Source organism: Channa argus, chromosome 12, assembly GCF_033026475.1.
Source record: "Channa argus isolate prfri chromosome 12, Channa argus male v1.0, whole genome shotgun sequence".
Classification (NCBI taxonomy): Eukaryota; Metazoa; Chordata; class Actinopteri; order Anabantiformes; family Channidae; genus Channa; species Channa argus.
In genome coordinates, this window is record NC_090208.1 from 13,314,127 (window position 1) to 13,334,461 (window position 20,335).

Consider the following 20,335-nt stretch of genomic DNA (forward strand, 5'->3'; position numbering starts at 1 on the left):
TTTCTTTTTTCCTTGTTGCAGTGTAATGACGTATACCGTAAAAAGTTCGGTCATCGGTTTGACCACTGCTATGTGAAAGCTTTCAGGTAAAAACATTTTCTTTACAGTAGGTTTTTAATTTTGCTTTTAAGTAGGATTTGTGCATTGTAATGTTGTTATTGTCATATATGAATCACACAGTTGGACAAGAAAACAGAATATTTACATGGCATTACTTTTCTCATTTGGTTATGAAACAGGAGTGTTGTAACACGAGTGGATGGAACTGAAGCAGATATAGGGGTCGTGTTCAATGAGACCATTCCCATTGCAGATCTCCCAATGAATGCAGTGGTTGTTCAAACCTTTGTACTAGCTGTAAATGATTCCAGCAACAACTTTACTGTGGCTATAAGCCCCAACACAATCCAACTATTATGTAAGTAAACATAACACAACATGTCACTCTATAATGTGTAAACAGTAGAAATAACATGCAGCTCATGTTGTTAGCAACAAAAGTATGTTACTAATATAACTTCAGATAAAGAAAAGTCTTCCATTTATTCATAAAAGTCTTATTCAGTGTTTTACAGTATGGATACAGTCTATTTAGCCAGAATGCATGTTCTGTAAATAATTCTTAACATAAATGCAAAATTAAACACTTATTTAATATCTAAATTAATGTTTTGCAGCAAGTCCAGTTACAGATCCAAATACATCTACAACTGCTACAACTACAACTGCTGCATCGACATCAATTGTAACTACAACTGCTGCACCAACAAATGCAGACCTCACAACAAGGACAGTGACGTTCAGATCTCTTCTAGACACATTTACAAGTGACTTGAACGATCCATCATCTCAACGTTTTATTCAACGATCGGCAAATATAACGACACAGGTAAATCTCATGGTCAAAAATAAACATTAGATGAACATATTTCTTTTATACAACAATTCCAACAAATGTTATTGTTAACAGCATTAAATATCAACATGAGAAAAATATTCTTCCCATTTAATCCTTCATCTTGAAAATATATTTATTTAGGATGGTGATCAGTTCATTATTTCTGTTGAAAATATCCTATATAGCTACAACTGAATTAGCAAATTAAAATACTGTTATGATGGAATTAAGAGGAAGGGCATGATAAATGTACATATTTAGTTAATATAACTGTATTATAAAAGTGCTTAGTATTAAAAATTCAAACAACCAGAGAGATACAGTTATTCAAATTTCGTAAAATAGAAAATTTTACTAAAACAAATGTCAACACTGCTCAGAAATACTGCTCAGAAATACAGAAAATCTTTGTGGAAATTATAAATCACTCATCTAGTCTCTTAAAACCCTGTAGTGACTCTACATTCTGGTCTTATTTTGTGTTAAAATACAGCACACAGAAAAATCAGCAAACACCCATGCTAACTAGACTATGTAAATTCTTACTTATTCGTTTATTTTCATAATAAAAAAATGAAATACATGAAGACATAGAAATTAGCAAAATTATAAAATCATGTTAATACAGTGTTTTTTTATTTTTTTATTTCTATAGCTTCAGCCTAGGTATCTAAACGCGTTCCCTTCTTCTTTCAAATACTTGAAAGTGGTGGAATTCAGGTAATTTGTTCATTATAATTTTATTTTAAATTTGGAGTTATGGCCTAATTGTGATATTTTAAGCAATCTTTTTTTCTCCTTCTGCAGAAATGGATCAATCATCAGTGTGTTGAGCCTTACCTTTGACAGCAAATCTGTTCCCAATAACACTCAGATTGCAAGTGTTTTGATAAATGCAGCTCCATACGTAACTGGTTTTGACATTGAAGGCATCTCCATCACTGTGAATGGCATACGTAAGTAAAATTGACTTCGACTTGTACAAAACTCAAAAGATGCACAGTTCTTTTTTGAATGAATGTTTATTTTTTACTGTTGTTCCCATTTACAGCTTCAAGTGGAGTAACCCAAAAGATCAGTGTCATCACTGCATTCTGCCTGGTCCTGTTGTCATGGCTACTGTCAAACTAGCTATAGAATCTGCTTATTTCCATCGGAACTGCCATCTATGCTATGAAAAAGAATGTTGTCATCAGTAAAAACAGATTTCCAATGATCTTAAAGACTGAATGACATTGGACGACCTTACTACGAAATTCCCTTTTGCACTGATCAGACACAACATTGGGTTAGGCATCATGTTTGTAGAGCAGGTTTTTGCATGTGAAAATCCAGAATCCTGGTTCAGACAGAAAGACAGAGAATCTGGTCCAATATAAATAATAAACTGTATAACACTTTCTATTAACATAGGTGTCAGAATATAATGAAAGTATTGAATGAATGTACAAATTAAAACTGCTTTCCAAAGCACTATACTCTAGTGTACGTGGTGACAGTATCTCATGTTGTCTTTAGTCTTTTGCCAAACAAGTACAACTGGCATATTTATGTAAAGATAGTTAACTGTCAATGTTCTAATTTATTCTAAATGCATTTATTTAAAGTGTATTTATTCTATCACTCATTATTTTGATTATGCAAAACTGTATTATCTGAGATGTTTTTTTAGCTTGTGAACTACTACTGAGAAATATTTCATTAATAAAAATGCAGAAATGTCAAAGATTTCAATCACGTCTTATTGTGGTGTTAAAAAAAAAAACGTTTGAAAAAGTTTTAATGTTTGACCCAATAAGGTAATTGACACAACAGCTCATTTTAAGTAATTTTTATTATAAAATAATATAGTTGGCAAAACAGGATGGGGATGTAGTAAGTCCTTGAACTCTCTAGGTGGCGCTGAACTCCAGTTAGAGTGAGTGGGGAGACGAGCTGAGTCTGAAGGAGAGGCAGGGGTCTTATGGGGAAGAGTGGAGTATGGTCCTGGTAGTGTAGATATATCCTTAGTTGCAGCGAGTGTGAGTAACTTGAAGTAAGTGTAGTGAAACAGTGGGGGAATGTCCTCTGTGGAAGATGTAGTGGTATGGATCCCTAACACAGAGGCAGGCCTGGTAGGGAGTGCGTAGAATGTAGCCATGGTAAAGCTCCAATCCCCGATGTGAAAAGAACTTCAAATCCCATTTAGTGAAACAATATCCAAAACACACAAAATGCACGAGGCCAAAAAAGATCACTTAGTTCCGGGCTCCATAATTTACTTTCACGACTTTAACTTGGTTCGTAAAATTGACATACATGCACACACACACACACACACACACACACACACACACATACATACATACATACATACATACGCCGAACCGTAGATAGCAATAATACATTCAATGAGAGCCGAAAAGTCGCGGTGAGAATACAGAAAGTCTGGCAGCATTGTGAGGGAACTGAGGAGGTATATAAAGAGAGTAGTGAGAGCAGGTGAAACTAATTACCGGTTATTAGTGAAGCGGAGTGATGGGAAGGGACCAGGAGCAGGAAGTGACTGCAAAATAAAAGCCTAAAGCAGGAAGTGAAGTATGTAGTAATGTAGTAATCAATACAATATTGCTTTTCAATCAGCTAGCCAAAGTTTTGTTTATTGTTATTGAATCCAATTTGATCAGACAAGGACGACTTGCAATGGCCCAAGTTTAGTCTGGCTATGACATGATTTATTCAAATACCATCACATGAGACATCTGAGAAATCCTTTGTTTTTATGTCACCTTAATTTCAGTAAATCCACCAACATGAGCATCACAGAAACAAAGTTTAGTAATTGACTGTTATTATGTGAAAGATCTTAGGTTACTACAGCAACAGCAGGCTAAACCTTTTAATGTACTTATCTGATTTAAAGTTTTCCTATACAACTTTTTCAAAGTAAATAAAAATGCCACTTTTACTTCTTAGTTCCAAGTGCAAACAGAGTTTATGGAAGCAAAGAGCACTGCAGTAGTAGCAGCTAAAATACATCAAGGCTAAACTAAACTCTGACTGATATTAAAGGAAACCTTAAAAGTCCAGAGCATGTTTGTGCTCTGTTGGCTTAAAGTGCTGCAGTGAAACAAAGAAAACAATCCCAACATATATATTTAAAAAAATACATAAAAGCAACATGTTCATAGATTTGTGTTGCAGAACCAACTTAAAGCAAGACTACGTAACATTTGGCAACTGTAATAGATAGTGACAATTATACATTAGTTCATACTAAAACAAAAGAACTATAGAGTGACATTCAGCTGACACAGTACGCAGTTATTATGTTACTATGAAAAACCCTGAGCAGGGCTGAAGCTACCACCCAAACCTCTGATTTTATATATTTTGAATTTTTTACTGTATTTTCAGCTTCAATTATTTTAGCAACTTTGTGTTCTACAGCTGAGAAAATCGCAATTTTACAAATTCAAATTATTACAATTTTTCTATCACAATAAGTTGAACAAGGCCGAATGTTAAGTGCTTATGGATTCAATGTTTATGTGATGAAGAAGTTGGCGTTTTCTTTTCAAATGGTTTTTAGGCTAAGGATTTTGAAGAAGGCATCTGGAGCCTTTTATTCTATGAAGAATAAAATGTTGAAACATTGAAAACAAGGATTTGAAAGGTTGGGAAAAAATTAATTTAAACATTTGAACTACAAAAATGGCTTCTTTCTTTTCTATGTTACAAATGTCTTGAAAGTTTTGACACATACTTTGCAAATGTTCAACACAGTCAGATATTCAACTCAGTTTTTTCAGACATTCAACACTGTTTTTAGAGTTATGAATATGATCACACTGAACTTGTTTTAACTGGACAACTGATCTAAAACTTTCTAAAAAGCCCCACTAAAAATATTAATTTAAAAAACAACAATACCATCATAAATTTAAAAAGTATCATCAGATTTTACAAACATTTAACTTTGTACTTTCTGTGTTTAACAAACAATTTTACAGTGTTTTGCATCGTGTTTTCCCATGTTTCGGTTTAGATTTCTGAGCTGGTTTTCATGTATGACAGGTTTGCTGTTGCTATCTGTCAACAAGGGAGTCCAGAGATAAAAAGAAGTTGGCAACACTGGTTGAGAAATGGAAAAATCTTCTTTATTATACCAGTCCAAATCAGCAGACAGCCTTCACTAGGGCACTAGGGTGTACAAGATGTGTGGACAAATGCCCAGAAATAGTTGCAGAGTAGGAAGTAATTATCCAACAGGGCCAAACACATCAGTGGACAACCCACAAAGGATGTTACTATAACAATTATGAAATTAAAGTTTTTAACAAGGGCATTTAACCATGTATACCACTTCTTTAGTTTTGCATGTGATCAAACTATCAATATTTTACTATTTCACCTACTTCACTAGATGGATGAATGTCTTAGTGTTGCTGGAAGATTTACAGTTTATGCAGTTTCCACATTTGAAAGTTCTAATTAGCTAGTCACCCATTATAACATTAAAATTTGTCTTGACCTTGGCAATCATATCCTCTATATTCCTCCCTCTTTTGAAAGTAATCATAGCTTTATTGTCAAATATTTGTTCCATTTGTAAATCTTGTTGTAGAATGTGCCAGTGTTTAAAAATAACATCAGAAAAATGAGTTTATTTTGAGACCAAAAACTAAGTGCAACAATTTTATTCCTAGCAGAGAATCATAATGCAAGAGTTGAACAGGGCTGCACGTTTTTGCTAATGGATTCAATGTTTGAAATGAAGGTGGCATCAGTTTTTTTTTTGAAATGTTATTAGGTTATGCATTGTCATTAAAACACTACATCTGCTAGTTTATTAAGGATAGTTCACATGTTTTTTGACTAAGATCTAAACTAAAGGTTAAACTACACTAAAGGTTAAAGACACTGATTAGCCACAACATTAATACCACCTGGTGGTTGTAATGGAAAAATATTCAGTTTTTCATATAGTTATGATTTAATAAATGCTTTGGTATCATTATGGGTTAACAACCGGTCAGCACATAAACTGGTCAAATTTGCTGCAGTTTTCCCAACAGTGACCTTTAACCCTTACTTTTTAATAATTACTGTCCATGTTTTGCCATAATTATAATTAGTGTTGTTTAAAGTAGATCTGCTTAGTACTTTACTTGAGTAAAATATTTTAAGTAATACTGGTAATGGAAAATGTTTTAGGCAAATACTTGCACTTTTATTTGAGTATTGAATTTGTGTATTTCTACCACAGTACATCACATTTTACTCTGTGGAGAAAATATTTACTATTGAATAAGCATATAGGCTAATGTTTTAACCTGTCTGTCTATTGTAGTTCAACTAGTTAAAAAATCTAAACTCCATCCAATTCTCTGATCCAGCCTTTTTTTGCTCCTGTTCCAAAGTTTTTGAGGTTTGTTGCTGCCATCAAATTCAAAATGAGCTAATGTTTTCCATGAAATGGTAAAATGCCTGTCTCAACATGATATATGTTGTTTATGTGCTATTGTGAATAAAATATGGGTTGATGAGATTTGTAAATAATTGCATTCTGTTTTTATTTAGGTTTTACAGATCGTCCCAGTATTTTAGAATTGGGGTTGTAAGGTTGCATTTACTTGCTGTATATTTTTAATTTATTAATTTCTTTAGAAATGGGGAAAAAACTACAAATTTGCATCTACACAATATGATTCAGCAGATGAAAGCTGCTCAGACTCAACACTAAATCATAATTTAAATGAATGACTTACTTATGAATAATTACTAATCATACTTCAGTGAGAATGGTATTCTTTATTATTTTCAGACTAAGAATACATTTTTAACAAGTCTTTATTACAATTTTACATAACTTTTAGGAAGTGAAGTGCGTGTCAAGCTCCACCTTTCCTCCGAAGAGCAAATGAATTTGGCAAGACAAAGGGAACAAGTGAATGGGAGGAATGCTCACAGCTCTCTGACCAATGCACCCCAAGCCGTGATTCACTCTGAGCTGTGAACATCAACCTTAGGGTGGAGTCAAAGGACAACTTGATAAATTTCTTGTCTACAACAGAGCTGAATATGGAATGTGCTGCAAGTACTTTGTTATTGCAAATTAAACACAAAAAACACAGTTTGACAACAACCATTTGAATTGGTAGCACACGGCAAAAATACAATGTATGTACAGAGTATAGTAAATAATCCCAGCAATAGTCAGTCAGTAAAATCCCTAAAAATACCAACCTGCTGCACTGAATGGATTCATATCCCAGAGACACTGAGCACTGTTGTTTGAGAATTATTTTGAAATAATACTCTCAGGACAAGGGATGATTATATTTTGCACTGAGCAATTCTGTGACCAACTTTCAAGTCATTTGTGATTTCCTGTTCATGGCACATTTTACCATGTGAATATTCTGCTGACGGTATTGTACCAGTTTTTTGGAAATGAAATGAGTGGCTTATTGACATGAATGGGATGTGTTATCTTCAAGTGTCTCCTTAAATCATTTGGCAGTCATGCTGTCTGCTGACAGTACTTTAGGACACAAAACACGCATGGCTCCTTCCTCAACTGCCACTATCTCAGCATGAAGCCAAAAGCAAGATGGGTTTTTTTGTTTTATGTCATTGAATCAACAGTTTGTTTTCTGTGATCCATGTAACAAAAATAATCCATTGATGTTGTTATACTCACTGCGTACACTACTGTCTCTGTGTTAATTAACATGTATTAATGGACCCTTTGTTTGTGTGTACTTGTTTTTTCATTATCTTTATTTCCAAAATGGAAAAACATTATTAAAGATAGACATTAAAAGAAATTCCTCTCGTTTTTAGCGCACCTTGTCATGTCTTCATTCCACACTCATGGGGCGTGCCCCACAGTTTGAGAACTGCAGCCATGACCTTTATGTGAGGACCAAACCCACATACATTTTTGCTGTTTGTTTGACTGACAGGTTATTGTCAGGAACAATGACAAACATCACAGAAATAGACGACGTAGCCAAAGACATCAATGAAGCAAAAATGTTGATAATAGTCTGATAATAAACACTTAAAAATGTAACAGCTAGATATTATGATGCAGTACTATATCAGGTGACTTTGAAATGCAAAAATAATACAAAACTCAAACAATAGTTATAGACACTTGAGACTGACCTCTTCACAAATCGCTGAAAAACAGTACAACCTTACATTTCTGTTCAGTTTCTCTGCTCCATTGCCAGTAAATAGATGTGTAATGTTCAAATGAATATGCATAAATATTGAAGCCTTTGCAATGTGTAACAGCTGCATCAGACAGAAACCACATCACTGAATTTCCTGTGAAAGAAAAAAACAGCAAAAAAATAAAAAGATTAAAAAAATCATGTGAGTCCTTTTTTTAACAATATGCTACAATTGTTAACTTTTTCCAATGAATCTCACATTATGAATGAACTAGGAGACATTTATAGTTAATTCGATTTTAAGATTTCAAATATGATCATATTGATGTCATAGATTGGCACTCCCTAAGTCCAATATGAGGAAATAAAAGCAAAATGCTTTTCTTTTTAGATTTCCAGACAAACTGTACAGTTGTACATTGTATAATCTAAATGTACATTTAGTCACATTGCTTCAAATATTGTAGACAAAATTCATTAAAAACAACCACGTGGAATGTACCAGCATTTTGTCCTTGTTTCACAAAAGAACAAAAGCTAGGGAGTATACCATGCAACTGAGCCAAGAATCTGACAGATTTGACAGACAACTGACTGAGTGTATGATGTGGTTTGGTTTTGTTTATCACTTCGGTTTCACAATATTTCTAAAAAAAAGGTGGCAACTATGAGTGACGTCATTATCCTTTGTTACTTCCAACATATAAGCACCTTAGTAGATGTTGACTGTCACAGAAGTAAAAGGGATTGTTGCATCATAGATGTCAAGCGAATTGAATAAAAAAATACACATATCGACAGAAGAAACAAACGGGAGATTATTAACTTGTCATCTTTTCTTATTCTTGTCTTATTTTGGGTAAGTACATTTTATTAATCTTTTATCTAGTTTAGGTACAATTTCATTAGTATACCAATACATCTGAATATTAAAAATTTAAATTGATTATGTAAAATTGATAACATAATTTAGTGTTTGCGATGTATATAATATAATGACATAACATTTAGACCTTAATATTGCCACCATAATCATATTGTAAATGTAAAATGTAAATCACATAAGCATTCTATCAAAAAAGTTTATATAACATTACAGCACATTTTTTAAATGATGAAAACATAAAAAGGTCATCAGTGCTTGTAAAGATATATTTTGTCTTTTTCCATAGTAGGGTCAGAAGTGAGAGGTTGCAGCATCATTGCTTTTCTAATATTTCATTAAGGATATTTCAGCCTGGTTAATTGCTGAACAGTTTAGAGAGTTATTAAGGAATTCTATTACTTAATTTACAACAAATGACTTCATGGAAAAAATGCACGGAAATACATAGCAATATAATATACTTAGAAATCTAATACAAACACCAAAAATAACAGAAATACACTAAACATATACAAAAACATGTTACATTAAACAAATATATATTCAACTTTTCTTCCCACACAATGCTATTACTTACTAAGGCATTTCTTAATAGAACAGCACTGACTTACTGCGGTGGTTTATTAGAATATACAATGTAAGAAAACTCAAAACAAAAATGTATTTTCCCTCTCAGATTAAAGTAGGACAATAGCAAGAGATTCTAATAGTTGTTTGATCTAGGAAAAATAGCACATAGTAAAATTCACAGGCATAGTAATATTAACATAAAATACTAATGATATTACTGACCTTAATCTGTATTGCAACAATGATGTCAATCCTATTTTGTTTTACAGAAATAAAAGGAAAAACCATGGCAAAAAGAACAAGGTTCCTAATACTAATAAGTAAGTATAAACTGAATTACTTAAAATTGTGCAGATAATCTGCAATTTCACAAGGAATGGAAATAAAAATAAACATTAAATGGAAATTATTGATTGTTTCATATATTTCAAAAAGGAAGCTTGTGTTTATTAATTTAACTATTTTTACTTACCATTGAGTTTGTTACATGTACCTTGAATACAGGATAAGGTTACAGAAAAAAAAATTGTTCTGTGAATAAATCCTGTAAAAATATTATCAGTAAAAAAACATGAATAAAAACATTTTTTGATGTCAAAAATTATTGTCAGAAGTAAACCAAGACATAATAAAATTAAACAAAAGTGAAAACCTTTTAAAATTAATGTTCCCCATCTTTTTGTTATTCTACTAGTTATGTTGGGAACTGCAGCACAAAGCGAGACAACCACATCTGAGAACACAACAACCACAAATGGAACAACAACAACCAAAACTGATACATCCACAACTACAACAACTGAAACAACAACAACTGAAACAACCACAACAAACATGACAACAGGGACACCAACAACAACAACAACAACTGAGACACCAACAACAACAACAACAACAGAGACAGCCACAACAACCACAACAACTGAGACACCCACAACACCCATAACAACTGACACACCTACAACAACCACAACAACGGAAACACCCACAACAACCACAACAACGGAGACACCAACAACAACCACAACAACTGAGACACCCATAACAACCACGACAACAGAGACACCCCCAACAACCACAACAACTGAGACACCCACAACAACAAGAGAGACACCCACAACAACCACGACAACAGAGACACCCACAACAACCACAACAACTTTGACACCTACAACAACTACAACAACAGAGACACCTACAACAACCACAACAACTGAGACACCCACAACAACAAGAGAGACACCCACAACAACCACGACAACAGAGACACCCACAACAACCACAACAACTTTGACACCTACAACAACTACAACAACAGACACACCCACAAAAACAACACACGCATCCACAACAACCACGACAACTGAGACACCTACAACTACAACAACAGAGACACCTACAAAAACCACAACAACTGAGACACCCACAACAACTGAGACACCCACAACAACCACAACAACTGACACACCTACAACAACAACAACAACTGAAACACCCACAACAACAACAGAGGCACCCACAACAACAACAGAGATACCCACAACAACAACAACAACTGTGACACCAACAACCACGACAACTCAGACACCACCAACAACAACAACAACTGACACACCTACAACAACAACAACAACTGAGACACCTACAACAACCACAACAACTGAGACACCTACAACAACCACAACAACAGAGACACCCACAATAACTGAGACACCCACAACAACCACAACAACTGAGACACCCACAAAAACAACAGAGGCACCCACAACAACAACAGAGACACCCACAACCACAACAACAACTGTGACACCAACAACCACGACAACTCAGACACCATTAACAACAACAACAACTGACACACGTGCATCAACGACAGCAACTGAGACACCTACAACAACCACAACAACAGAGACACCCACAACAACCACAACAACTGAGACACCTACAACAACCACAACAACTGAGACACCTACAACAACCACAACAACAGAGACACCCACAACAACCACAAAAACTGAGACACCAACAACAACAACAACAACTGACACACCTACAACAACCACAACAACTGAGACACCTACAACAACCACAACAACAGAGACACCCACAACAACCACAACAACTGAGACACCTACAACAACCACAACAACTGAGACACCTACAACAACCACAACAACAGAGACACCCACAACAACCACAACAACAGAGACAACCACAACAACCATAACAACTGACACACCTACAACAACCACAACAACGGAAACACCCACAACAACAACTGAGACACCTACAACAACCACAACAACTGAGACACCTACAACAACCACAACAACTGACACACCTGCAACAACCACAGCAACAGAGACACCCACAATAACTGAGACACCAACAACAACCACAACAACTGAGACACCCACAAAAACAACAGAGGCACCCACAACAACAACAGAGATACCCACAACAACAACAACAACTGTGACACCAACAACCACGACAACTCAGACACCACCAACAACAACAACAACTGACACACCTACAACAACCACAACAACTGAGACACCTACAACAACCACAACAACTGAGACACCTACAACAACCACAACAACAGAGACACCCACAATAACTGAGACACCCACAACAACCACAACAACTGAGACACCCACAAAAACAAAAGAGGCACCCACAACAACAACAGAGACACCCACAACCACAACAACAACTGTGACACCAACAACCACGACAACTCAGACACCATTAACAACAACAACAACTGACACACGTGCATCAACCACAGCAACTGAGACACCTACAACAACCACAACAACAGAGACACCCACAACAACCACAACAACTGAGACACCTACAACAACCACAACAACTGAGACACCTACAACAACCACAACAACAGAGACACCCACAACAACCACAAAAACTGAGACACCAACAACAACAACAACAACTGACACACCTACAACAACCACAACAACTGAGACACCTACAACAACCACAACAACAGACACACCCACAACAACCACAACAACTGAGACACCTACAACAACCACAACAACTGAGACACCTACAACAACCACAACAACAGAGACACCCACAACAACCACAACAACAAAGACAACCACAACAACCATAACAACTGACACACCTACAACAACCACAACAACGGAAACACCCACAACAAAAACTGAGACACCTACAACAACCACAACAACTGAGACACCTACAACAACCACAACAACTGACACACCTGCAACAACCACAGCAACTGAGACACCTACAACAACCACAACAACAGAGACACCCACAACAACCACAACAACTGAGACACCTACAACAACCACAACAACTGAGACACCTACAACAACCACAACAACAGAGACACCCACAAAAACCACAACAACAGAGACACCCACAACAACCACAAAAACAGAGACAACCACAACAACCATAACAACTGACACACCTACAACAACCACAAAAACGGAAACACCCACAACAACAACAACAACTGAGACACCTACAACAACCACAACAACTGAGACACCTACAACAACCACAACAACAGAGACACCCACAACAACCACAACAACTGAGACACCTACAACAACCACAACAATTGAGACACCTACAACAACCACAACAACAGAGACACCCACAACAACCACAACAACTGAGACACCAACAACAACAACAACAACTGACACACCTACAACAACAACAACAACAGAGACACGCACAACAACCACAACAACTGAGACCCCAACAACAACAACAACAACTGACACACCTACAACAACCACAACAACAGAGACACCCACAACAACCACAACAACTGAGACACCTACAACAACCACAACAACTGAGACACCTACAACAACCACAACAACTGACACACCTACAACAACCACAAAAACGGAAACACCCACAACAACAACAACAACTGAGACACCTACAACAACCACAACAACTGAGACACCTACAACAACCACAACAACAGAGACACCCACAAAAACAACAGAGGCACCCACAACAACAACAGAGATACCCACAACAACAACAACAACTGTGACACCAACAACCACGACAACTCAGACACCACCAACAACAACAACAACTGACACACCTACAACAACCACAACAACTGAGACACCTACAACAACCACGACAACTGAGACACCTACAACAACCACAACAACAGAGACACCCACAATAACTGAGACACCCACAACAACCACAACAACTGAGACACCCACAAAAACAACAGAGGCACCCACAACAACAACAGAGACACCCACAACCACAACAACAACTGTGACACCAACAACAACAACAACAACTGACACACCTACAACAACAACAACAACAGAGACACGCACAACAACCACAACAACTGAGACCCCAACAACAACAACAACAACTGACACACCTACAACAACCACAACAACAGAGACACCCACAACAACCACAACAACTGAGACACCTACAACAACCACAACAACTGAGACACCTACAACAACCACAACAACTGACACACCTACAACAACCACAAAAACGGAAACACCCACAACAACAACAACAACTGAGACACCTACAACAACCACAACAACTGAGACACCTACAACAACCACAACAACTGAGACACCCACAAAAACAACAGAGGCACCCACAACAACAACAGAGATACCCACAACAACAACAACTATGACACCAACAACCACGACAACTCAGACACCACCAACAACAACAACAACTGACACACCTACAACAACCACAACAACTGAGACACCTACAACAACCACAACAACTGAGACACCTACAACAACCACAACAACAGAGACACCCACAATAACTGAGACACCCACAACAACCACAACAACTGAGACACCCACAAAAACAACAGAGGCACCCACAACAACAACAGAGACACCCACAACCACAACAACAACTGTGACACCAACAACCACGACAACTCAGACACCATTAACAACAACAACAACTGACACACGTGCATCAACCACAGCAACTGAGACACCTACAACAACCACAACAACAGAGACACCCACAACAACCACAACAACTGAGACACCTACAACAACCACAACAACTGAGACACCTACAACAACCACAACAACAGAGACACCCACAACAACCACAAAAACTGAGACACCAACAACAACAACAACAACTGACACACCTACAACAACCACAACAACTGAGACACCTACAACAACCACAACAACAGACACACCCACAACAACCACAACAACTGAGACACCTACAACAACCACAACAACTGAGACACCTACAACAACCACAACAACAGAGACACCCACAACAACAGAGACAACCACAACAACCATAACAACTGACACACCTACAACAACCACAACAACGGAAACACCCACAACAACAACTGAGACACCTACAACAACCACAACAACTGAGACACCTACAACAACCACAACAACTGACACACCTGCAACAACCACAGCAACTGAGACACCTACAACAACCACAACAACAGAGACACCCACAACAACCACAACAACTGAGACACCTACAACAACCACAACAACTGAGACACCTACAACAACCACAACAACAGAGACACCCACAAAAACCACAACAACAGAGACACCCACAACAACCACAAAAACAGAGACAACCACAACAACCATAACAACTGACACACCTACAACAACCACAAAAACGGAAACACCCACAACAACAACAACAACTGAGACACCTACAACAACCACAACAACTGAGACACCTACAACAACCACAACAACAGAGACACCCACAACAACCACAACAACTGAGACACCTACAACAACCACAACAATTGAGACACCTACAACAACCACAACAACAGAGACACCCACAACAACCACAACAACTGAGACACCAACAACAACAACAACAACTGACACACCTACAACAACAACAACAACAGAGACACGCACAACAACCACAACAACTGAGACCCCAACAACAACAACAACAACTGACACACCTACAACAACCACAACAACAGAGACACCCACAACAACCACAACAACTGAGACACCTACAACAACCACAACAACTGAGACACCTACAACAACCACAACAACTGACACACCTACAACAACCACAAAAACGGAAACACCCACAACAACAACAACAACTGAGACACCTACAACAACCACAACAACTGAGACACCTACAACAACCACAACAACAGAGACACCCACAACAACCACAACAAATGAGACACCTACAACAACCACAACAATTGAGACACCTACAACAACCACAACAACAGAGACACCCACAACAACCACAACAACTGAGACACCAACAACAACAACAACAACTGACACACCTACAACAACCACAACAACAGAGACACGCACAACAACCACAACAACTGAGACCCCAACAACAACAACAACAACTGACACACCTACAACAACCACAACAACAGAGACACCCACAACAACCACAACAACTGAGACACCTACAACAACCACAACAACTGAGACACCTACAACAACCACAACAACAGAGACACCTACAACAACCACAACAACTGACACACCTACAACAACCACAACAACTGAGACACCTACAACAACCACAACAACAGACACACCCACAACAACCACAACAACAGACACACCCGCAACAACCACAACAACTGAGACACCTACAACAACCACAACAACAGAGACACCTACAACAACCACAACAACTGACACACCTACAACAACCACAACAACGGAAACACCCACAACAACAACTGAGACACCTACAACAACCACAACAACTGAGACACCTACAACAACCACAACAACAGAGACACCCACAAAAACCACAACAACAGAGACACCCACAACAACCACAACAACGGAAACACCCACAACAACAACTGAGACACCTACAACAACCACAACAACTGAGACACCTACAACAACCACAACAACTGACACACCTGCAACAACCACAGCAACTGAGACACCTACAACAACCACAACAACAGAGACACCCACAACAACCACAACAACTGAGACACCTACAACAACCACAACAACTGACACACCTACAACAACCACAACAACGGAAACACCCACAACAACAACTGAGACACCTACAACAACCACAACAACAGAGACACCCACAACAACCACAAAAACAGAGACAACCACAACAACCATAACAACTGACACACCTACAACAACCACAAAAACGGAAACACCCACAACAACAACAACAACTGAGACACCAACAACAACCACAACAACTGAGACACCTACAACAACCACAACAACAGAGACACCCACAACAACCACAACAACTGAGACACCTACAACAACCACAACAATTGAGACACCTACAACAACCACAACAACAGAGACACCCACAACAACCACAACAACTGAGACACCAACAACAACAACAACAACTGACACACCTACAACAACAACAACAACAGAGACACGCACAACAACCACAACAACTGAGACCCCAACAACAACAACAACAACTGACACACCTACAACAACCACAACAACAGAGACACCCACAACAACCACAACAACTGAGACACCTACAACAACCACAACAACTGAGACACCTACAACAACCACAACAACTGACACACCTACAACAACCACAACAACTGAGACACCTACAACAACCACAACAACAGACACACCCACAACAACCACAACAACTGAGACATCTACAACAACCACAACAACAGAGACACCCACAACAACCACAACAACTGAGACACCCACAACAACCATAACAACTGAGACAGCTACAACAACCACAACAACAGAGACACCCACAAAAACCACAACAACAGAGACACCCACAACAACCACAACAACGGAAACACCCACAACAACAACTGAGACACCTACAACAACCACAACAACTGAGACACCTACAACAACCACAACAACTGACACACCTGCAACAACCACAGCAACTGAGACACCTACAACAACCACAACAACAGAGACACCCACAACAACCACAACAACTGAGACACCTACAACAACCACAACAACTGACACACCTACAACAACCACAACAACGGAAACACCCACAACAACAACTGAGACACCTACAACAACCACAACAACAGAGACACCCACAACAACCACAAAAACAGAGACAACCACAACAACCATAACAACTGACACACCTACAACAACCACAAAAACGGAAACACCCACAACAACAACAACAACTGAGACACCTACAACAACCACAACAACTGAGACACCTACAACAACCACAACAACAGAGACACCCACAACAACCACAACAACTGAGACACCTACAACAACCACAACAATTGAGACACCTACAACAACCACAACAACAGAGACACCCACAACAACCACAACAACTGAGACACCAACAACAACAACAACAACTGACACACCTACAACAACAACAACAACAGAGACACGCACAACAACCACAACAACTGAGACCCCAACAACAACAACAACAACTGACACACCTACAACAACCACAACAACTGAGACACCTACAACAACCACAACAACTGAGACACCTACAACAACCACAACAACTGACACACCTACAACAACCACAACAACTGAGACACCTACAACAACCACAACAACAGACACACCCACAACAACCACAACAACTGAGACATCTACAACAACCACAACAACAGAGACACCCACAACAACCACAACAACTGAGACACCCACAACAACCATAACAACTGAGACAGCTACAACAACCACAACAACAGAGACACCCACAAAAACCACAACAACAGAGACACCCACAACAACCACAACAACGGAAACACCCACAACAACAACTGAGACACCTACAACAACCACAACAACTGAGACACCTACAACAACCACAACAACTGACACACCTGCAACAACCACAGCAACTGAGACACCTACAACAACCACAACAACAGAGACACCCACAACAACCACAACAACTGAGACACCTACAACAACCACAACAACTGACACACCTACAACAACCACAACAACGGAAACACCCACAACAACAACTGAGACACCTACAACAACCACAACAACAGAGACACCCACAACAACCACAAAAACAGAGACAACCACAACAACCATAACAACTGACACACCTACAACAACCACAAAAACGGAAACACCCACAACAACAACAACTGAGACACCTACAACAACCACAACAACTGAGACACCTACAACAACCACAACAACAGAGACACCCACAACAACCACAACAACTGAGACACCTACAACAACCACAACAATTGAGACACCTACAACAACCACAACAACAGAGACACCCACAACAACCACAACAACTGAGACACCAACAACAACAACAACAACTGACACACCTACAACAACAACAACAACAGAGACACGCACAACAACCACAACAACTGAGACCCCAACAACAACAACAACAACTGACACACCTACAACAACCACAACAACAGAGACACCCACAACAACCACAACAACTGAGACACCTACAACAACCACAACAACTGAGACACCTACAACAACCACAACAACTGACACACCTACAACAACCACAACAACTGAGACACCTACAACAACCACAACAACAGACACACCCACAACAACCACAACAACTGAGACATCTACAACAACCACAACAACAGAGACACCCACAACAACCACAACAACTGAGACACCCACAACAACCATAACAACTGAGACAGCTACAACAACCACAAAAACTGAGACATCTACAACAACCACAACAACTGAGACACCTACTACAACCACAACAACTGAGACACCCACAACAACCACAACAACAGAGACACCAACAACAACCACAACAACTGAGACACCTACAACAACCACAACAACAGAGACACCCACAACAACCACAACATCTGAGACACCAACAACAACAACTGACACGCCTAAAACAACCACAACAACAGAGACACCCACAACAACCACAACAACTGAGACACCCACAAAAACAACAGAGGCACCCACAACAACAACAGAGATACCCACAACAACAACAACAACTGTGACACCAACAACCACGACAACTCAGACACCACCAACAACAACAACAACTGACACACCTACAACAACCACAACAACTGAGACACCTACAACAACCACAACAACTGAGACACCTACAACAACCACAACAACAGAGACACCCACAATAACTGAGACACCCACAACAACCACAACAACTGAGACACCCACAAAAACAACAGAGGCACCCACAACAACAACAGAGACACCCACAACCACAACAACAACTGTGACACCAAAAACCACGACAACTCAGACACCATTAACAACAACAACAACTGACACACGTGCATCAACCACAGCAACTGAGACACCTACAACAACCACAACAACAGAGACACCCACAACAACCACAACAACTGAGACACCTACAACAACCACAACAACTGAGACACCTACAACAACCACAACAACAGAGACACCCACAAAAACCACAAAAACTGAGACACCAACAACAACAACAACAACTGACACACCTACAACAACCACAACAACTGAGACACCTACAACAACCACAACAACAGACACACCCACAACAAACACAACAACTGAGACACCTACAACAACCACAACAACTGAGACACTTACAACAACCACAACAACTGACACACCTACAACAACCACAACAACTGAGACACCTACAACAACCACAACAACAGACACACCCACAACAACCACAACAACTGAGACACCTACAACAACCACAACA

At 38.8% G+C, this 20,335-nt stretch overlaps 2 protein-coding genes across 3 annotated transcripts in view; both read left to right on the forward strand.

Annotated features, from left to right (window-relative positions):
* Positions 1-20,335, forward strand: part of LOC137137251 (serine-rich adhesin for platelets-like) — a 72,683-nt gene that overhangs the window by 18,711 nt on the left and 33,637 nt on the right. Inside the window, exons 3-8 of one of the 2 annotated variants that reach the window (XM_067523275.1) lie at positions 22-86; positions 240-418; positions 678-889; positions 1,554-1,618; positions 1,706-1,854; positions 1,950-2,609. In XM_067523275.1, coding sequence (XP_067379376.1) covers positions 22-86; positions 240-418; positions 678-889; positions 1,554-1,618; positions 1,706-1,854; positions 1,950-2,029 — 750 coding nt within the window. In that variant the 3' untranslated portion in view covers positions 2,030-2,609. Of the gene's footprint in view, positions 1-21; positions 87-239; positions 419-677; positions 890-1,553; positions 1,619-1,705; positions 1,855-1,949; positions 2,610-20,335 lie in introns of those variants that run through there. The other variant, XM_067523274.1, reaches the window with a different exon arrangement.
* Positions 15,566-16,075, forward strand: LOC137137253 (uncharacterized; the record flags this gene model as incomplete). The annotated part of the gene is made up of 1 exon (XM_067523277.1): positions 15,566-16,075. A coding segment is annotated over one exon (510 nt), but the record flags the coding sequence as incomplete, so codon positions are not given.